An 18,518-nucleotide genomic window follows, 5' to 3' on the forward strand; every position below is an offset into this window, starting at 1 on the left:
TCTAGAACTTAATTGAAGCCACGTACAAATATGCCTGGCCTGGCCATGCATGCAAAGTAAACATGCATTTGAGCAAGTGGGGTTGTTAGTCCAGTTATTGCAAAAGGAGCCAACTTGCATGCAAGTCCAGTTGTTGCATGTATATATGTATCCAAATTAAAGCCCATTTTGCCTTGTGCCCAACCTGGATAGCAGCTATGATGCAATTAATTATGTCAAATGAAAGGATATACATCTGCTAATATATATGTCTTGAAAAAAGTAGTATGAACACCAAATATATATATGTATATGCCACTAGCTTGTCTTGAAACAAATGTAGTTTATTGTGTATGGCAAAGTATAACATTTCTCAGCTGATGAAAAGGACAATACACAACTTGGCAGCATGGCTCAGGTATTCCAGCTGAGATTGTTCCAACTTATCATATTCTGAACAAAACATTAAAATTTGCAAATATGTCTTCTACATTTGTACAATTGCAAATTAAACAACCTGTGTTAATTTCAGTAGACCACTATATATGTTCATTGAGGATGTTATGGTTATGTTGATATTTTAGTTTTAAATTTTAAGTTATTAAAGTTTTGAAAATAAAAATAGAAATAATGGAGGTATTTATACCCTCATATTGATTTGAAGAGGTTGAGGGTCAAGCTAATTACTAACTGTTTAATATTTATACATGGAGAACATACAACTTTATACATGGAGAACACTGTCTTTTGCCATTAGATCAATGACCGATTTTCAGCGTATGTATGTATGTCTTTTTCGAACTAGGACCTTTTTTTTAGGGGTGGACATGAAAATAATCATTATATTATGAAAATTTACTGAATTTCTATTTATTATTCATATTATGTAATCTAATGGGTTCTATATTAATAAAAAAAAATCATGTTGAATAAAATCCATGGTTTTATAATTTTTTTAATTTAAAGGTCTCCAAATGGCCACGTATTTTAAAGGAAAAAAAATGTAGCTTGCATTGCTGGCCTCTCTCTAGATCCTATCTGGTCCAGTATAAATGCACTATACACAATTTTTTTTTTTAAAGATTATTTTTTTTTTCCTCTAATAAACTCCAATTGGTACCAACGTGCAAGAAAAAAAGATAATGTTTCTATTATTTGAAAATTCTCATTGACTTTTTCCTTTCAAATTAAATAAACTGTTATTGACTTTTTGCAATAGATCTGTTAAAAAAAAATTCCATAAAAATGTCAACTTAAGATACTTTGATTATTAATCTACAAATTTTAATACACAGCTGCTGCCTGTTGATGAAGTTGTCCTATATATATATATATAGGTGATGACTGTTTATATCTTGATCAAGTACAATACAATTGGTTCAAGATCAAATAATTGCACTAAAGCCCAAAATTAATATAAGGCCCAAGGCCCAATATCCAACAAATTAAGTCTGTTGCTTGGGCCTTCAATTACTGGCACTTGGTCAGTGATTAAATGATCTCAATTTATATAAATGCATAACTTATTAAAACTATGGCAATACGGTTATGATTTTACTTTTCTAATTTTAATAATGATTTTCTCCATTGTTATATAGCATCAAATTAAATTAATTCCGTTGTCAATACATCCTTCTCCTCCATAGAACCAAATATATTTGAAGCTGCAGAGAAATATATCAAAATTAGATACTGACAAACTATCAAGTGACTGGTGAAAAGATTTCTATTTCTTTTGTAGCAAACACAGCTGACTCCAGCTATTTAAAACAGCATTGCTGCCTTGTTAGGGGTAAAATTGAAAGGCAAACTGTCTAACAGTATTTTAATCTGAGATGGCAAAATTAACTGTAACTTAATTAGCTGTTGGGAACTTTGAAAGAAACATTGAGTTTTGGTAGCAGGAATACTGACCACCTTCTAAATTTAGAGAAATACCGTTGGAATTTAACCACACCAATCAACACATTTGCCTATTATAAGATGAGCATGGTTTCAATTGCCAGAGAAGAAAAGGGAGAAGAGGGGATAGAAATAGGGAAAGATAGCTAACCCCAATTGAACAATTAATTGGGAATAGTTATCTGAATTGATATATAGTGATCAGTGACATAAATCAAAACTTGTATCGATTCGATTTAATCCATGAAAAATAAAATTCCTCGTATGGCTTCTCCACTACAAACCGCCGTTCTGGCATTTGTGGTGCTCCTCGTGGCAGCGCCGCGACCCGCAAAAGGTTCCGAGTTTTTCCCGTTTCCATTTGAATCTTTCAATCCCACACCCGGTGAAGACTTCGCCGATAACCCTGGGTACATGCCGAATCCTGAACCGGAACCTAAATATAAATTTGACCCAAAGCAGAGCCAGCTTCAGCAGCAGGCAGCAGGAAACTCCCTGTTGATGCCAGTCCCCACCAGGACCCAGAAGGTAAATTGGACAGGTGTCGTGGTCCCACCGAACCCGGCTGATGGCTTTGCGGGTTCATACGAGATAATCAGCAACAATACGGGGGTGAACTGCATGCATTTGGCAATTGCAAAACACGGAAAGGCCATCATGATCGATACTGTGGCACTAGGGAACTCTTTGCTGAAGCTGCCAAATGGCAACTGTCGTAAGACCTCGAATGCCACCAACGCTAAACTAGATTGCTTTGCTCATTCGGCCGAGTTCGATTACAATACCGGCAAGATACGTGAGCTTAAGGTCTTGCTTAGTCTTCATTTCATTTGTACAGTACAAATTACCATAGTGAATTTCAGAGTACATTCAATTATTATGATGCATTTATTCTTTAGAGTAACTAAAATATTTTTAAAATAAGAAATTAAAATTGAGATGTATTAATTTGATACAAGCTGTACATATTTAGAACATATCTACAATTTAAATGATATGTTTAAATATATATCTTATGAGTAAATTTACCATATGTATGCTAAGATAATTAACATATTGAAAATTTGAAATTCAAGCAATGGTGCGTATTTAATTAGTTGTATCTTTGATTTCCATGTAGATTGAAACGGATCCATGGTGCTCATCTGGTGGGTTTGCGCCAGACGGGACGCTGATAAACTCTGGAGGGTTCGCGTTGGGAGAACGATCCGTGCGGTGGCTTAAGCCCTGTCCTACTTGTGATTGGAGTGACTATCCAAATGCTCTGTTTAAGGGAAGATGGTAAGTAAGAATTAAAATGTGATATGTTGATATTAGCCACATCACTTACTCAATTCATGGGTAAGGGGACGGTTCAATGCCTGGTTGGAACTGTTCGATCCCGTCAAGATTCGAGCACCATTTAGATTCAAAAAGTGAATTTTAATATAAATCATTGACACGAACTTTAATGCAGATTAAATGGTTCTACGGCTCCGGAACAAACGTTTTGACATTAGCCAACCTCCATCTCTCTCTCTATATATATATTTATAAGCACATACTCAATTAATTCTCTTAGATTTTAATGTTGTGTTTGATATGCAGGTATGGTACTCAGGTAACACTGCCAAATGGTAAGGCGATGGTGCTTGGTGCACGCCGTGCTTTCAGCTTCGAGCTCATCCCGGAACAGGGAAAGATGAATCGAGGTGTCGGTGTATTTTGGTTCTTTAAAGAAACAACAGAAGACAGTGAGAATAATCTCTACCCGTTTGTCCACCTCATCCCCGATGGCAACTTGTTTATCTTCGCAAATGATCGTGCCATCATCATGAACCCGACCACTGGCAAGATTGTACGCGAGCTACCGAATTTGAAAGACGGGCTTACGTCACGCACCTATCCTCCCTCAGGCATGTCTGCGCTCTTACCCATTGATCTACGTAAGACTACGCCTGGCCAGCCAATTCAAGCCGAGGTTCGTCAAGTCCATAATTAAGGCATGACTAAGGCATGAAAAATATGAAGCATTTGAACCCTACTCTTCATTCATTATTGATTGATACATTGTTCTTTCATCAGGTTATCGTCTGTGGTGGCGGTTACAAAAAATGCTTCAAAGACGAAGCTCCTAATGGCAGGTTCCCCGATGCACTAAAGGATTGTCATCGCATCAGCGTCACCAATCCCGCTGCTCAGTGGGCGAAGGAGGACATGCCGGCACCACGTACCATGGGCGATTTCCTCATCCTTCCAACAAGTGAACTGCTCATGCTCAATGGAGCTAGCAAGGGTTGTTCTGGCTGGTACATAATAAATTTAAACCTATAAAAAGAAATCTAAAACCAGTACAAAAAAAAAAAAAATTCAGATTTTTTATTTTTTTATTTTTATGCTCAGGACATTTGCCAGATCTCCAGTTCTAACCCCCTTCATATATAAACCAAACGAACGGATAGGCCGACGGTGGCGAGCACTAAAAGCGACGAACCTTGTAAGGATGTACCACTCGACAAGCGCCGTACTTCCTGATGCAACTATCATGATTGCGGGTGGCAACACGAACCAGAGGTACGACTTCAGAGACACCACAATGTTCCCCACTGAGATGAAAGTCGAGCGCTTCACTCCTCCTTACCTCGAACCAAAACTAGCAGCTGACAGACCGACAATCTCCGAGAAGTCCATCACCGGTGGCATGAGGTACGGCCAACCGTTCACCTTTCAGTTCTCTATGCCGAGGGTGCCTGTAGATCAAGCCCTTGTGATGGTGACAATGTATGCACCACCGTACACAACTCACGGGTTCTCAATGAGTCAGCGATTGTTGATTTTGAATATCACGCAGTACCGCAAGGGAGCGCCGACTCAGGTGACAGTAACGGCACCTCCGACCGCTAACATTGCACCACAGGGCTATTATTATCTTTTTGTGGTGGCTGGTGGGGTCCCCAGCAAAGCAGCCTGGGTGCAAGTTGTGTAGAAAAGTTTGTTCCCAATTATCTCAAATGGTTTTGGTGTCTGGTTTGGTACCAATATAAAGACTTCTCAATTTAAAAAACAAACAAACAAATGTAGTTATACCGTTTTTCCTCTTTGGGTATATATATATAATATATGGCATCTTCTCACATTTTTTGTTTGTTTTGTGGCTTATTTATTTTTTATTTTTTTGAGAGAGAAATATTGTATTGACCTCCTTTCATGTTTTCTTTAATTAAACGATTATCAGCCAGCAATAAACTAAATGCAATTAAGACGTACAAATGAGAATTAAACCTAACCAAATTACCAAATTAAATTAATTATAAACTGAATGAAATTAACCACATTTTAAATTGTTTAAACCGAATTAATATGAAAAAAATTCAAACAAAAAATAGAAGTATTAATATGTCAAACTACTAATATAATTTTTGAGAGAGAAATATTGTATTTTACCAAATCAAATTAGTGTTTTTTTTTTCATTTCTAGCATATTTAATTCATAAAAGGTGAAGAAAAAGAGAGGTAAAGAATATTGTTATACAATCAATATCTATACTATAAAGTATATTTTTTAATGTTGGTAATTATTTTTGTCAATTGTCACGGTTTAAAAAAATATTACGCAATAATTCTGTATGCAATGATCAATTATACATTATGAGCATGTAAATTCAAAATAATCCCCTTTTTGACCTCCTTACAGCTAGAAATTGCCCTCATTTTTAAGTGTGAAATTTTTGTCTAAAGGGCTTTGAATAAAACCTCATTCAAAGTCAGTTGTAAATTGTCCGATATATATTAAAATTTACATAGATAGTTTAAATTTACGAATTCATTCAGAATTATTAAGTTTTAAATATACTTGCATAAATTTTAAAGCAAATCAAATAATAATATCCAATTTTAAATAAGATTCCGTGCAAAAAGGGCCCAATTTTTGACAAAATTTAAATCCGATTTTTATCCAAACATGGCAGCTGCTGCCACGTGTTTTTAATTAAACAGAAAAAGTTTTTAATTAAACAGAATCATGATGAGACTTGCTTCTAGAATATCTCTTCGTTTTACTTGTGTAAAAAAGTTGTTTATTTTATTTTATCTGTGTAAGGGATAGATTTAATTTTCTTGTATGTTTTCTAGAATAAAGTAAAAGCAGTCATGTTATAGAAAAATTTGTGATCGACATGAAATAAACTGTGCAAATTAAAGATATATTTATAATACTCCATAGATATATTTTATAATACTCCATAGATAAATTTTTTTCTTTTTCATCTCGGATGAATTATTTTTTCACGACAAAAACTGTGCAAAAAATTTTATGTAGTCACACACAATGACAAAAACTGTGCAAAAGATATATGCTCAATACACAGTAAAATTTTGTCAGACTAGTCAAGCCCAACAGGCCAGGCCTCTAAGATGGAAAAAACTACAAGCCCAATAGAATTAATTAATACTCCCTCAAACGAATTCGCTGTTGGATTGGTCAATTGTAATATTGATGGGCTCAATTCTTGTAGGCCCAGTGTGGAGGCGATTTTACAATTAATGTACTAGTTTAAATGCATGTGTTTTGCATGTTACTTTTTTTTGGGATAAAATGCTAGTTGTTACTTAAAACCTTCTTTTATCTTATATATTATACATGCAAATATGCAATTAATATTTTGTGATGTGGTACAGTTCTCTGCATTTGGTTTGAATAGTTGGTGAATGTGTTTTGTGTAGTACTGGATGGCGTTCTAGACTTCTAGTTTTGACTTTGTTTCTTTAAACCTAGCTTCCTCAACCCCATGGTTAACCTCTGTCTCTGTGTAGCACCAACTACCAATTTGAACCACAAGCAAGTTGGTCTGGCTGCTAATCTCCTTGAAATTGAGATACCTCTTGTCTAGATTTAGTAATACTTTACTATCATAGAAGTGCCAAGTACCTTCTCTTGCTTGCTTAGAGAAATTAATTGTAGCCATGTTTCTCACAGATAGAGAACAACTGCTTATGAAATGTTGGTTCAATATATGGTGCAGCGGTTGATTACTTGATTATGCTCTCTTGTATGTACTGGTATGAGGATGCCATCGTTTACCAAATCAGAAAAGAAGATTTCAGTATTTCACCAAACTAATCAGCTGTTCTACTTCTATGTCCCTCGAAAGGTACAAGCCCCAGACCAATCCACCAGTAAATCACTAATCTTTTCTTCAATACAGTGTTTTCAGCAAAAATGGTAATTAAGCCTATATCGGTATAGCCTCAGAAAGGGGTTCAACGACTTCAGATATTCTAGAAGCATGGAGCCTCCGTTCTCTTGATTACTTCTATTTGACGATTCCCCGATCGACTTCAGTTATTGTGATAGTGAGATGTGGTGTAGAGTAAATTTTATATAATTGTGGGTAAAGAGAAACTAAGCTACATGTACCAGTCCATATGGTATGCCAGAAAGATAGTGATGAATGATTACCAGGTTCAAATATAACACTAATTTTACCTACATTTTCTAATTTCATAATTTCTTTCCAAAATGGAGATAAAGTCAATTGGTTAGACATTTGACCAGACTTGTATTGAATAACAGTTTTCCATAATCCTTGATAAGAGTTGTATTAATATTTCGACCACCAATTCAACAATAAAGATATGTTCATTTATTAGAGATTTGGGATAATTTATGTGCTTCTAATTAGCACCCCTTTATGTATGGTTCTTTGTTTGCTTTCCTATTTCTATGTACCTTTCAGCTTGTACGAAAGTTCCATATATACTTTGTTCTTTTCCACTTATAGATTAAATTATCAGACTATGCAATGAATTTTTAGGATAATAGTTAATTTCAGTTACTTAATTTTATCTTTGTGTTTCTCAGCTTAATTGAAGGCATTAAAACAAGAAATCAATATTTGCTCTTTGATCTGTTGCTTCAATTGATGTTAACGTTTTGTAGTGTACCGAAGCTGCCTGAAAGAAATTCATGCATTGTTTAATAATAAATCGGACAGGTCATTACTCTCATAACCCCAACTTAAAATATATTTAATATATTATAATACTTATTTAAAACAACTGATTAATTAAAATTTAAATCAAGCAAAATATTTTAAATTAATTAAATAGAAAAAAGCAATTTAAAAAATGAGGAATTATGAATTATTTGTAACTAAAAAACAAAATAAATTAAAATTTAAAACAACAAGCTAAATATAGATAAGTTAATTAAACATAACTAAACTAGCAGTGAAGATGCAAGATTATGAAAATTTTGGACAGACTAATTTAATCTAACACATAGGAAAAAATCAATTAAGATGAATACAATAGCAAAATTATTACATTAATACCTGGCTGGTCATCTCCATTAGTTGTTCTTTTGCTTTTGCTTTCTTATTATTTTTTAGTTCGTTTCTTGTCTTTCCCTTTTGGAAGTTTTCCTAGTTCTCTTCACCAAAATACATAAATTTATTATTTTTATCTAATGGAAATTATGACCATTCTTTCATGATTTTCCAGAAATTAGTCATCTCGAGTATTTAATTTATTAATTCTCTAGAACTATTGTAGTACAAATCTGAAAATTAATTTGGGGACATTTCTTAGAATTAATTGTGGTGAATTTCATTAATTTTTTATTTTTGAATTTACTAGGAATTATGAAATTTATTTGACAAATCTCAAGGATTTTAGCTTTTGGGGTCAATTGGGAATTTTATTTGAAGAAGATCATGTAATTAATTGAGTAAATTTCAAGAAATAGGAATTTGCTTCTCTTTTTTAGTTGAGTAAATTGTATTAATTTTGAGGTCAATTGGGAATTTTATTTGAAGAAAATAATGTAATTAATTGAGTAAATTTCAAGAAATAGGAATTTGCTTCTCTTTTTTAGTTGAGTAAATTGTATTAATTTTGAGGTCAATTGGGAATTTTATTTGAACAAGATCATGTAATTAATTGACTAAATTTCAAGAAATAGGAATTTGCTTCTCTTTTTTTAGGGGTCAACAATTGTATTCACAAGTCAGAAGGTAATAATAAAAACGATGTTTATTATAATTAGGCGTTGTCTTTTAGGAATCAACAGTAGGGAGTCAATTAAAATACTTTGGATTGAAATTCAGTTATGCATACTTTTTTATTTGTATATTGTAATCTTACTACAAAGAAAAAAAAAACTTTTCTTAAATTTTCAAATACAAACAAAATGTATCTTATTTAATGGGCACAAAAGTTAATAAAAAAAAGTTATGCACAAAATATATTTTATTTTATGCGCATGGAAGTAAAAAAAGGAAAATGCGTAATACATGGATAAAATTGAAAGGAGCCCTACAAATTGGGCCTACACGGGCCCATTTGCATCGGTTTGATACCTTGGCAGCCCAAAACTAATCACATCCCATTGAATAAAAGTATTACTTGTAAAAATATTACAAAATATTAAAAAAAATTACAAATATCGAAAATTGATTATTGACATTTAATTAATTGTATTAAATTGTTATTGTCATTTTATGTTTACTTAAGTGGACCGTTTCGATTTCAAACGTCTGGAAAAGTAAATACATAACTATTGAAATAAAAAAAAGCAACTCAAATTTTCGGACTCAAATTCAACCTAAGTGAACTGTTTTGGTTCAAAAAATACTTGTAATGGCTATGCACACCTGATAACTCTTGTAAATCTCTTTGCTTGCTTTTCGAAATATGGTCATAATACAAAAAAAAAAAAAAAAAATCGAAGTTTGCTATCAAAACTTACGTCGGCTTAAAGTCAGAATTTTGCTATCAAAGCTTATGTATGAAAGTAAAGAAACAAAAAAAAAATGTCTGATATTTTTCGTAATTAGGAACTTATAAAAGATGTTTATATATAAGCATCATCATACACAAAATCAAATATGTTCATATATAAGCATCGATCGTCATACACAAAATCAAACATATACATATAGACAAGCATATCATTATACTCAAAATCAAAGATGTTCATATACAACCATCATCATACGCAATATCAACAGACAACATAACCCTACTATGAAAAAGAAAAACAAAACAAAACATTTGATTTGTCTTCAAAATGAACAGCTTGTTTTGTTTAAGCCCTCCTTTTCTTTTTTTGTCAGAAAAACATGTCAACACATTCTTTGATAGCAATGATGGATTTAATTAGAAGCTCTAAACCTTAGTTATTAGATAAATAAAGAAAATCCATAAGTAATGGCGAGTTAGAAAGCATTTACTAGCACAATTGAAAAGGAAAATTAAATATTTCAAATGGCTATAAGATACATTGGTAAAGGAATTAAATAGAAATGAATTTCCGTTTTAATATATTTTAAATTTGGGTATCAGAATGCGGACAAGATTTAACATTTAAAGTTCCTTTGATAAATTATGATCGTTGTTAATAAGAGTAGCATAAATTGATACTCAATAAATAATAAAATGAATCAAAAATTGCTTTACAAATTTGTTAATCTAAATCAAGCATGAAAATAAATTATTCGTCAAGCAAAAATCAAGTGGCCAATCATATCTCGTGCTTTGGCATTATGAAAACTATTGCAAGAACAATTACGAGAAGTTAATTATGAAGTTGCTTAATTAATTAATTAATTAATTCGTCAGAAGTGGACCCGAGGCAGCTGGATGTAGATCAAGTGCACCATGAACAACAAAATATCATGTGATCAACCGAATTAATTAAACAAAACAAAATGAATACAGCTCGGATCAGCGTGCCTGGAGTTGGCTTACAATGTATCCGAAATATTCCCTCCATGTGAATCATGTGATTCTGTGAATGCTCCTCGATCGGATAAGTTTATAGATGTCAAGTTGAAAGACAGATCCTGATTGATATCTCCAGTGCCTCGGTAATTCGGAGGAAATGAAGCATTCATTAATTATGTGAAGTTGTGAACAGTGAATCTGTGAGGGCGCGTGGGGTCTACTCTGCTCGCCACTTGGAATTGTCAGTCAACAAAGCTTGTCTTTAATCGTAAAATTTCTTAATTTCACTCCATTTCATAAGAAAGGATAAGTCCAGTTACTCTCTAAAAACACATGTGATGTGATGGATTTCTCTTCCCCCAGTGCTGGTTAATTCGTAGAAAACCAAGAACATGAGTCCAAGAGACAGCGAGGCAGGGGACCCATCTATCGTGGCAGGGGACCCATCTATGGTGGAAATTTACCCTTCATATTTATAAAGAGATTGCTCATTCTATTGTTCTCAGACCTATACATATATTCCATTCTCATTCTTAAAAAGCCCCAGTAACTCCTTATCATTAATTACTCAGTAAACATTTTATACAAGAGATGGCTGAGACTATCGTTAACCTTGTTCTTGTCAAGCTGGCCGATGCCCTAGTTCAAGAAGCACTCATTCTTCACGGGGTACAAGAGAAGGTCAAGTGGGTTCAAGACCAGCTCGAGTGGATCCAGTGTTTCTTGAAAGATGCAGAAACAAAAAGCCACAAAGATAACAGGGTAAAAAAATGGGTGAATGATGTTCAAGAAGTTGCGTATTTAATAGAAGACATATTAGAGGTAAGCATTTCCATGAACCTGATGGCCAAACACAAAATAGCTAAGAAAATAGACCAAGTTCAAAAGAGGCTCCATGAAATATCAGAAAACACAAAAACCTACGGCATAATAGAAGGTCTAAATGAAACTAGTAGTGTGGTTGAGCAGCATACAAGGCCATTCGTTAATCCTGACATAGATGAATTGGAGGTTGTCGGCTTAGGAGTTGACATGAAAACGATTGTCGACCAGCTCATTGATACAAATATTACGAGGCGAGCTGTGATCTCAATTATTGGAGCCGGTGGTTCAGGAAAAACTACACTCGCAAAGAAGGTGTACAAAAGGTAACTCAACAATCTTGCAAGTTCTTCGACTTAGAAAATGTTTGTTATACGTATAAATAAGACATATTAGAGACTATAAAGAGTTTATTTTTTAAATTGGTAACTTTCCCCTGAAGAGAATAATTAATGTTATTGGCTAATTAAATACTGTTGTTTACTCTAAAGTGGTTGTTTATAGAGATAAATTATCGCAAATTAAATGTATGATGTTATTTAGGTGCTCAATGAAGTTTCCCCACATGAAAAAAAAAGAACAAAAACTTAATTACGGATAATTTTTGTTATGACTCAAACTATCTACTTTCGTAAAATCTTAACTTATGTTAACTTCCAACATGTATGGGATGTTAAGTTGTTGTACATAAATCATCTAATGAATTTATTTGATACATTTCATAGTGCTGAAGTTAAACGCCACTTCGACATCTCCATGTGGTCAACTATTTCGCAAGAATACAAGTTGATAGATATTTTGATTAAGATGTTAGAAGAGATTCAAAAAGTTGAAACGGATGAGCGGAAAAATGGCGAACAGTATTTCATTGCCAAGCTTAACAAATGCCTGAGCGAGAGAAAGTATCTGATTGTATTGGATGATGTTTGGTTAAGCAATGTCTGGACAGATCAACTTCAGTCTGCTCTTCCTGATGCTCATAATGGAAGTCGAGTGTTAATTACTTCTAGGTTAGTTTGCTATTCATTTACTGTAAAATAGTGTTACAATAATTAATGACGGGATGATTTGATATTCTTTATTTTTGAAAATATTACTAATCTTCAAAGAAAAATATTTAATTTGAAATCCAACAATAAAGACATGATCAATATTATCCACATAATGCTTATAAATATGGTACCATTTGATATATGTTTTATCGTACATCAAAACTGTGTCATGTCAAGGTCTGAAGTTAAAATTAACTGTCCTTAAATGCATCTTCAAAAAAAATTTGAATTACATAAAATCAGATTGTTACACTAACTATATATCCAATAATATATCTATAATTTTAATTTTAATTTATTTAAATTAGGCTCGAGTTTGAAAAAGAAAAATTAAGATTGTCAAAATAACCATTGTGAAGTGATTCCTTCTAATAAAATATGTTTCTTGTATTTGTGTATTGATTATTATCAGGTTTAATAATATTGCTGAAGAGATGGATAGAATATCTAAGCCATATATGATACAACCCTTAAATGAAGAAGAAAGCAAACAGCTATTGCTGAAAAAGATATTTCCTAATCAATTTGCAAACGAGTGCCCCAGTGATTTAATTCCCCTAGCAACTCAATTTTCGAAAAAATGTGGTGGATGGCCTCTACCATTGGTGGTGCTTGGCGGATTCTTATCAAGAAAAAATCCCAATTACATTACATGGGATGAGGAGATGCAAAGAATGGATTGGCAAACTGATTGTAGCAACTTCACGGGTGTTATATCAACCAGTTATGAGCATTTGCCAATAGCTCTTAAGCCCTGCTTCATGTATTTTGGGGCTTTTCCTGAGGACTATCAAATCAAAGCCTCAACTCTGATTCAATTATGGATTGCCGAAGGTTTCATACGACAAGAGAGGACAAAATTATTGGAGGATGTTGCTGAAAGCTACTTACAAGAACTTGTGCAAAGGTACATACTTTATCTCTTCTTATATTAATTATCATTATACTATCTTGTGAATTGCAATTACATATAGTTTTTGCAGTTTTTTTTTAATAGACATGGTTGGTTCATTATTCTATGCATCAAATCTGCATTATCATATTGGAAATGCAATTATGTCAAATAAATTTTTATGTCATTCTCTAAATTATAATAATTTTAACCAAATTTAGCAATCATCTTCAAAATCTTGATGGGGCTCGGTTCTTCTACAATTGCATGGAAATTGGAATCACCATGATACGTCCATAACATAACAATTTGAAATCCATGTACTGTAATGCAAACCCAATAATTGTCATGTGACGACTCTAGTTTGAAGTATTGAAAACTAAAGTAGTTTGGTTGGAGGATGTTTATTTTTTAGACATTTAGACCTCTGTTTTTCAAGAACTTTGGCAGCCACTGTTAAGCCTCTTCTCACATTATATTAATTTGGAATTCTTTATGGAAAACATTCCAGTTCTAGAGATTTTCCGGACGGCCTAATTTAGGGGTTATTTATGCAATGCTTAATTCGCTTGTTATATTAATTTGGAATTAAATTTTTGTTTGACCGACTAATTGTGCAAAACTAATGGCAAATTCCACACTATATTTAAGAAAAATGATAGTAGTTAATTATAATTACAATATTATGTACTTGTATTCTCAGGATTCATTTGTTCATATATTTCTTTCTTAATTCCACACAGGTGCATGGTACAAGTCTCAAGTAGATCTTGTACAGGTAAAATCAAGTATTGTCATATGCATGATCTCCTGCGCGACCTAGCCGTTCAAAAGGCCAAGGATGATAATTTTCTGACAGTACTCTCAAAGAATGACGCCAATCTGAGTTGTCACACTTCCACACGTCGTGTTGCACTTCACAACTACAGCAATAAGATAAGAGAACATGCTTTCACAAATCTTCGTTCTTTGATAAATTTCGGAGATGTACCAAATTATAATAGGTTTGGAACACTGCGAGTTTTACACATCAAGGACTTGGAAGATAATAGGTGGAGCAATTATTCCAATCATTTGGGCTTGGATTATTCCCCGACGGCCTTGAAATACTTTGGGCTTGAAAATAGATGTTCTAGGATTAATGCCCCTTTTAGTTTTTTTAATAGATATCCTTTAACTTACATGAAGAATATACAAACGGTGCGTGCACTGGGTTGTACAAGTCATGAAAAGTTGCCACGGTCCTTTTGGGGTAACCAACAGTTGAGGCATATCAACCTCTCTTTTTGTTATAATTGCAGATCAGGTGCTGTAATGGGACCACGAACAGCAGTAGACTTGCCAAATTTATTGACCTTGAAAAATGTGAGAGTTAGGCAAGACTGGGTTGTAAAACTGCCTCACTTTCCCTGTATTCGTAAGTTGGGGATTGATATACCTGTAGATGTTGCATGGGAACCATTGATCAATTTGTTAAGCAACCTAAATTATTTGGGTTCTCTTCATTTAAGAATATTAGGAATGGACAAGCATTTGCAAATCACATTTCCAGATTGCATCTTTGCCTTCAAAAACCACAACCGTTTGCATTCATTCAAACTGATAGGGGGCACATATTGGCGCCTGAAAGAAGTTATTGATTGTACCCTGTTCCCACCGAATCTCGTTAAGCTAAAACTTTGTCTTATTAGTTTTGAGGAAGACCCGATGCCCCAACTAGAGAAGTTGCCAAAGCTCAAGGTACTCACACTAGATGGAGAAATTAAAACTGAAAAAAAGACGATGATCTGCTCCAGGGGAGGCTTTGGTTGCTTGCAAAAATTCCATCTTGATGTAAGATTGATCGAATGGAAAATAGAGGAGGGTGCTATGCCCGTCCTCAACCAACTCATCCTGGGAGATCCCTTTTGGTACCTGCAGGTTCCTGACTTGCAATATCTGCCCAACATTCTAGAGTGCACTGTACTTTGGATGGATGCGATCACATTAAAGATGCGAGAAGAATACCAACGGAAAACAAAGCATATTCCCTCTGTAATCTTTAAGGGTACGCGGTAATTGAAGCTTCCCTGGTTGTCCAGTTAATTTAAATATTCATTATATATAGTTGGCTTGCTTGTTCAATTTGGACTTCTATGTTTTTCTTACGTTTTCTGCTTCTTAGCACCACTTTATAAGCTTCTTTCGTATGTGTTTGCTTTCCTATTGATATGTACTATATATCATTTCAGCTTGTACGAATGATTCCATACTTTGTTCTTTTCCACTCAGAGAATAATTGAAGGACTTTAATTTGCCTAGATTAAATTATGAGATTATGCAATTAATTTCTAGGATAACAGTTCAATATAATTCGGCTACTTCTATTATTCGGTTTTTCACCTTAATTGGAGGAATTAAAAAATGAAATCAATATGAAAATACTAACTATCTAAAATATATATATATATATAATAATAGAGGAGGGTTCAAATGCCTCCATTTTTTGTGTCTCCACCATGCCTCCATTTTTAAAAACTTTAATAACTCAAAATTTAAAATTAAGAAGTTAAAATAAAACTGTTGGATATGATCTACATCATTTTATATATGCACATGTAAAAACTTATGGTATTTTAATTTTGTTTTGGTTGTCATCAAGAGTTTGTAAAAAACGTACTAATATAGATAATTTCTAGACGTTGATTTTTCAACTTAGATAATTCCTAGCCAATTGTGCTACCTCCCCTTTCTCTTACCTAAAGTCTCATAGATCAATAAATTACACAAAATTAATTAAGAAATTAAAATATTCATATTAAACCAGTTCAAAGTCCAGATTGTTATTGAAAGTATCTTTAATAATATCATAAACTATATTTTTCCATTCAAAATAACCTAAGCATATTCATAGCATAAACTATATATATTTTTTCTATTAAAGAAACATAGGCATTATGGAATAAACTATCTATTTTTTTTCTATTTAAAATCAAAATCAACCTAGATTATGAAAAAATTGATCTTTAAAATTAATTTTCAGTTTAGGCCTTTATATAAAAGCTTATGTAGCATAGCGTGTGCTATAGCACGTAGCGTGTAGCGCATATAACGGATTGCTATTACCACTGTAACAGTCGTAGTTGAAATAACGGACTTTTATCCCATAGTAAAAATAGTAAAAAAAATTCTAAAATAGTAAAAATTATCATTTAATTGTTTTTGTCTAACCTATCTATCCACTTTGTTTGTTCAGCATTAATCGTCGTCAGAGTTATATTTCAGTAAATAGTACATTGTATTAAAACTAAAATCAATGTACCAGTTTATACCAGTAAAATCAAGAAGATAGTACAGTTCAATACCAGTTTGTACCAGTACAATAAATGTACCAGTTTATACCAGTACAGTTTAAAAGAAGAAAAGAACAAAACCTAACTATACCTTGGGAATGGTGTCGGGATTGAGCTTGTTCAGAGCATTGCAGAAAATGATACCGTTATGCAACCCGAGAGGAAACTCCTCTTCTGCCGACTCCTCAGGTAGGTCCCACGCTGCCACTACCCTTACCATTCGTCTCAGCCAGGTCGCTGCCTCATACCTCCTAGAAGCTGTCATTTCATACATACTTGCTTTTGCACTTTTATATGAAAATCTATGTTGATCGATCAATATTTGACTAATACTAATTTTTGCACTTCTATATATCTATGTTGATCAATAAGCTCATCCGATTCTGATTCAATACATCTTCTACCACAGATGCAACCGTCATAGGATGCAACCTCATCGATTCTGATTCAATACATCTTAGATAATTCTTCTACTTATGGAATCTTTCTATTTGTAATTATCTCTCACTTTACTTTGAAATAAATAACAAAACCTCCAATTTCACTATGCACTATAGATTATAATGACAGTATCTAGAAGTTACAATCCCAGATTAAAACCCTAGATTTCTGTGGCAGAAACAAATTCCAGAATAGAAGTGAGCTTCTAAATTTTCAATCTTTAGCTAAATTTTCAAATCCCAAAACATGTTCATGAATGTCCCTCCTATCTAATTACAAAATCAAAGAATGAGCAACAAAAGGAAAACCAAAATCTCAACGAAAATCCAAGCTCAGTTTCTGTCAGATATTTGGTGTAATTATGCAAATTAGTCCCTGGTTTTGTTTTATTTATATTTGTGAAATCATGCAAGCTCATGACATTAAGCTCCCATTGGGAAATCAAGTTCACCTATATTATCTACATAACTTTGTCTTTATGCTTATCTGCATATTTTCTCCAAAATGAACTTTGCAGAAGATATAATTGGGAATCACAAGGCAACCATACTAATCCATGATAATAATTTTGTTATTGTTCCTTCATCTCATAGCATCTTTAGCTAAAATTGAGAGCAATTGTTCCCCATTTTAAGACTCATTTTTTATCAATAAAAGCAAAAGAATCAGAAAAATGCAAACAATTGTTTCTCATCTTCAAATCCTTACTGCAACAACGCCTTTATAGCTCACTAAGACATTAAATCAAACACTGGCGCCTTATAATTACTAAAACAAATAGTAGACTTATTGCATAATATTAGTAGAAAATTACCTGATCAAACATACACTATCAGATCTGATTCCCTTGAGATCCATATGAAATGAAACAAATCAAGCTTAGTAAGAAAAGAAGATGAGATCAGATGAGCTTTCTTTCTTTCCCTTCTCTTCTCAGCCTGTCTGTCTATGTTCCCTTCATTTCAAAAACAAGATTAGAAAAGTGATAAGAAACGATGTAAGAATATTAGAAAAATTTAGGTGAGGAAATTGGGGATAAGTAACTAAATCTGAAATGAAAAGTTTCACTTAGACATTTCATCGAACAGTTTGTGTGCATGAGTAATATGAAAGTATGTACTTGTTCACAACTGCCTTCTTCTTCTTCTTTCTTCTTCAAAATCAGTTAATAATCTTCACAAATAGAAAACAATTGGAAAATCAGTTGAAACATGCACTATCAGATTCAGATCTGATTCACATTTTTGTTTTGTTTTGTGGCTCATTTTTTTTTTTGAGAGAGAGAGATATTGTATTGACCTCCTTTCATGTTTTCTTTAATTAAACGATTATCAGCCAGCAATAAATAAATTAAATGAAAGACGTACAAAATGAGAATTAAACCTAACCAAATTA

General features: G+C 33.2%; 2 protein-coding genes across 2 annotated transcripts; both read left to right on the forward strand.

Annotated features, from left to right (window-relative positions):
- Nucleotides 1-1,996: 1,996 nt before the first annotated feature.
- LOC144563239 (aldehyde oxidase GLOX1-like) lies at nt 1,997-5,059 on the forward strand. The gene is made up of 5 exons (XM_078312680.1): nt 1,997-2,688; nt 3,002-3,162; nt 3,469-3,841; nt 3,946-4,169; nt 4,264-5,059. Exons 1-5 carry the CDS (start codon nt 2,125-2,127, stop codon nt 4,844-4,846), a joined length of 1,905 nt encoding a protein of 634 aa, XP_078168806.1. The 5' UTR covers nt 1,997-2,124; the 3' UTR covers nt 4,847-5,059.
- A 6,116-nt stretch (nt 5,060-11,175) lies between these two features.
- LOC144563627 (disease resistance protein RPP13-like) lies at nt 11,176-15,408 on the forward strand. Its single transcript, XM_078313109.1, has 4 exons — nt 11,176-11,732; nt 12,132-12,416; nt 12,871-13,365; nt 14,094-15,408. Exons 1-4 carry the CDS (start codon nt 11,176-11,178, stop codon nt 15,406-15,408), a joined length of 2,652 nt encoding a protein of 883 aa, XP_078169235.1.
- Nucleotides 15,409-18,518: the final 3,110 nt, after the last annotated feature.

The sequence above is a fragment of the Carex rostrata genome, chromosome 12, assembly GCF_964058835.1.
Source record: "Carex rostrata chromosome 12, lpCarRost1.2, whole genome shotgun sequence".
NCBI lineage: Eukaryota > Viridiplantae > Streptophyta > Magnoliopsida > Poales > Cyperaceae > Carex > Carex rostrata.

Excerpts from the sequence above, each read along its gene's own strand:
- LOC144563239 (XM_078312680.1), top strand. The coding sequence starts at position 2,125 with ATGAAAAATAAAATTCCTCGTATGGCTTCTCCACTACAAACCGCCGTT. Across the intron at positions 3,842-3,945 it reads GCCAGCCAATTCAAGCCGAG|GTTATCGTCTGTGGTGGCGG; the intron begins GTTCGTCAAGTC and ends TTCTTTCATCAG. Across the intron at positions 4,170-4,263 it reads AGCAAGGGTTGTTCTGGCTG|GACATTTGCCAGATCTCCAG; the intron begins GTACATAATAAA and ends TTTTATGCTCAG.
- LOC144563627 (XM_078313109.1), top strand. The coding sequence starts at position 11,176 with ATGGCTGAGACTATCGTTAACCTTGTTCTTGTCAAGCTGGCCGATGCC. Across the intron at positions 11,733-12,131 it reads GCAAAGAAGGTGTACAAAAG|TGCTGAAGTTAAACGCCACT; the intron begins GTAACTCAACAA and ends TACATTTCATAG. Across the intron at positions 12,417-12,870 it reads CGAGTGTTAATTACTTCTAG|GTTTAATAATATTGCTGAAG; the intron begins GTTAGTTTGCTA and ends GATTATTATCAG.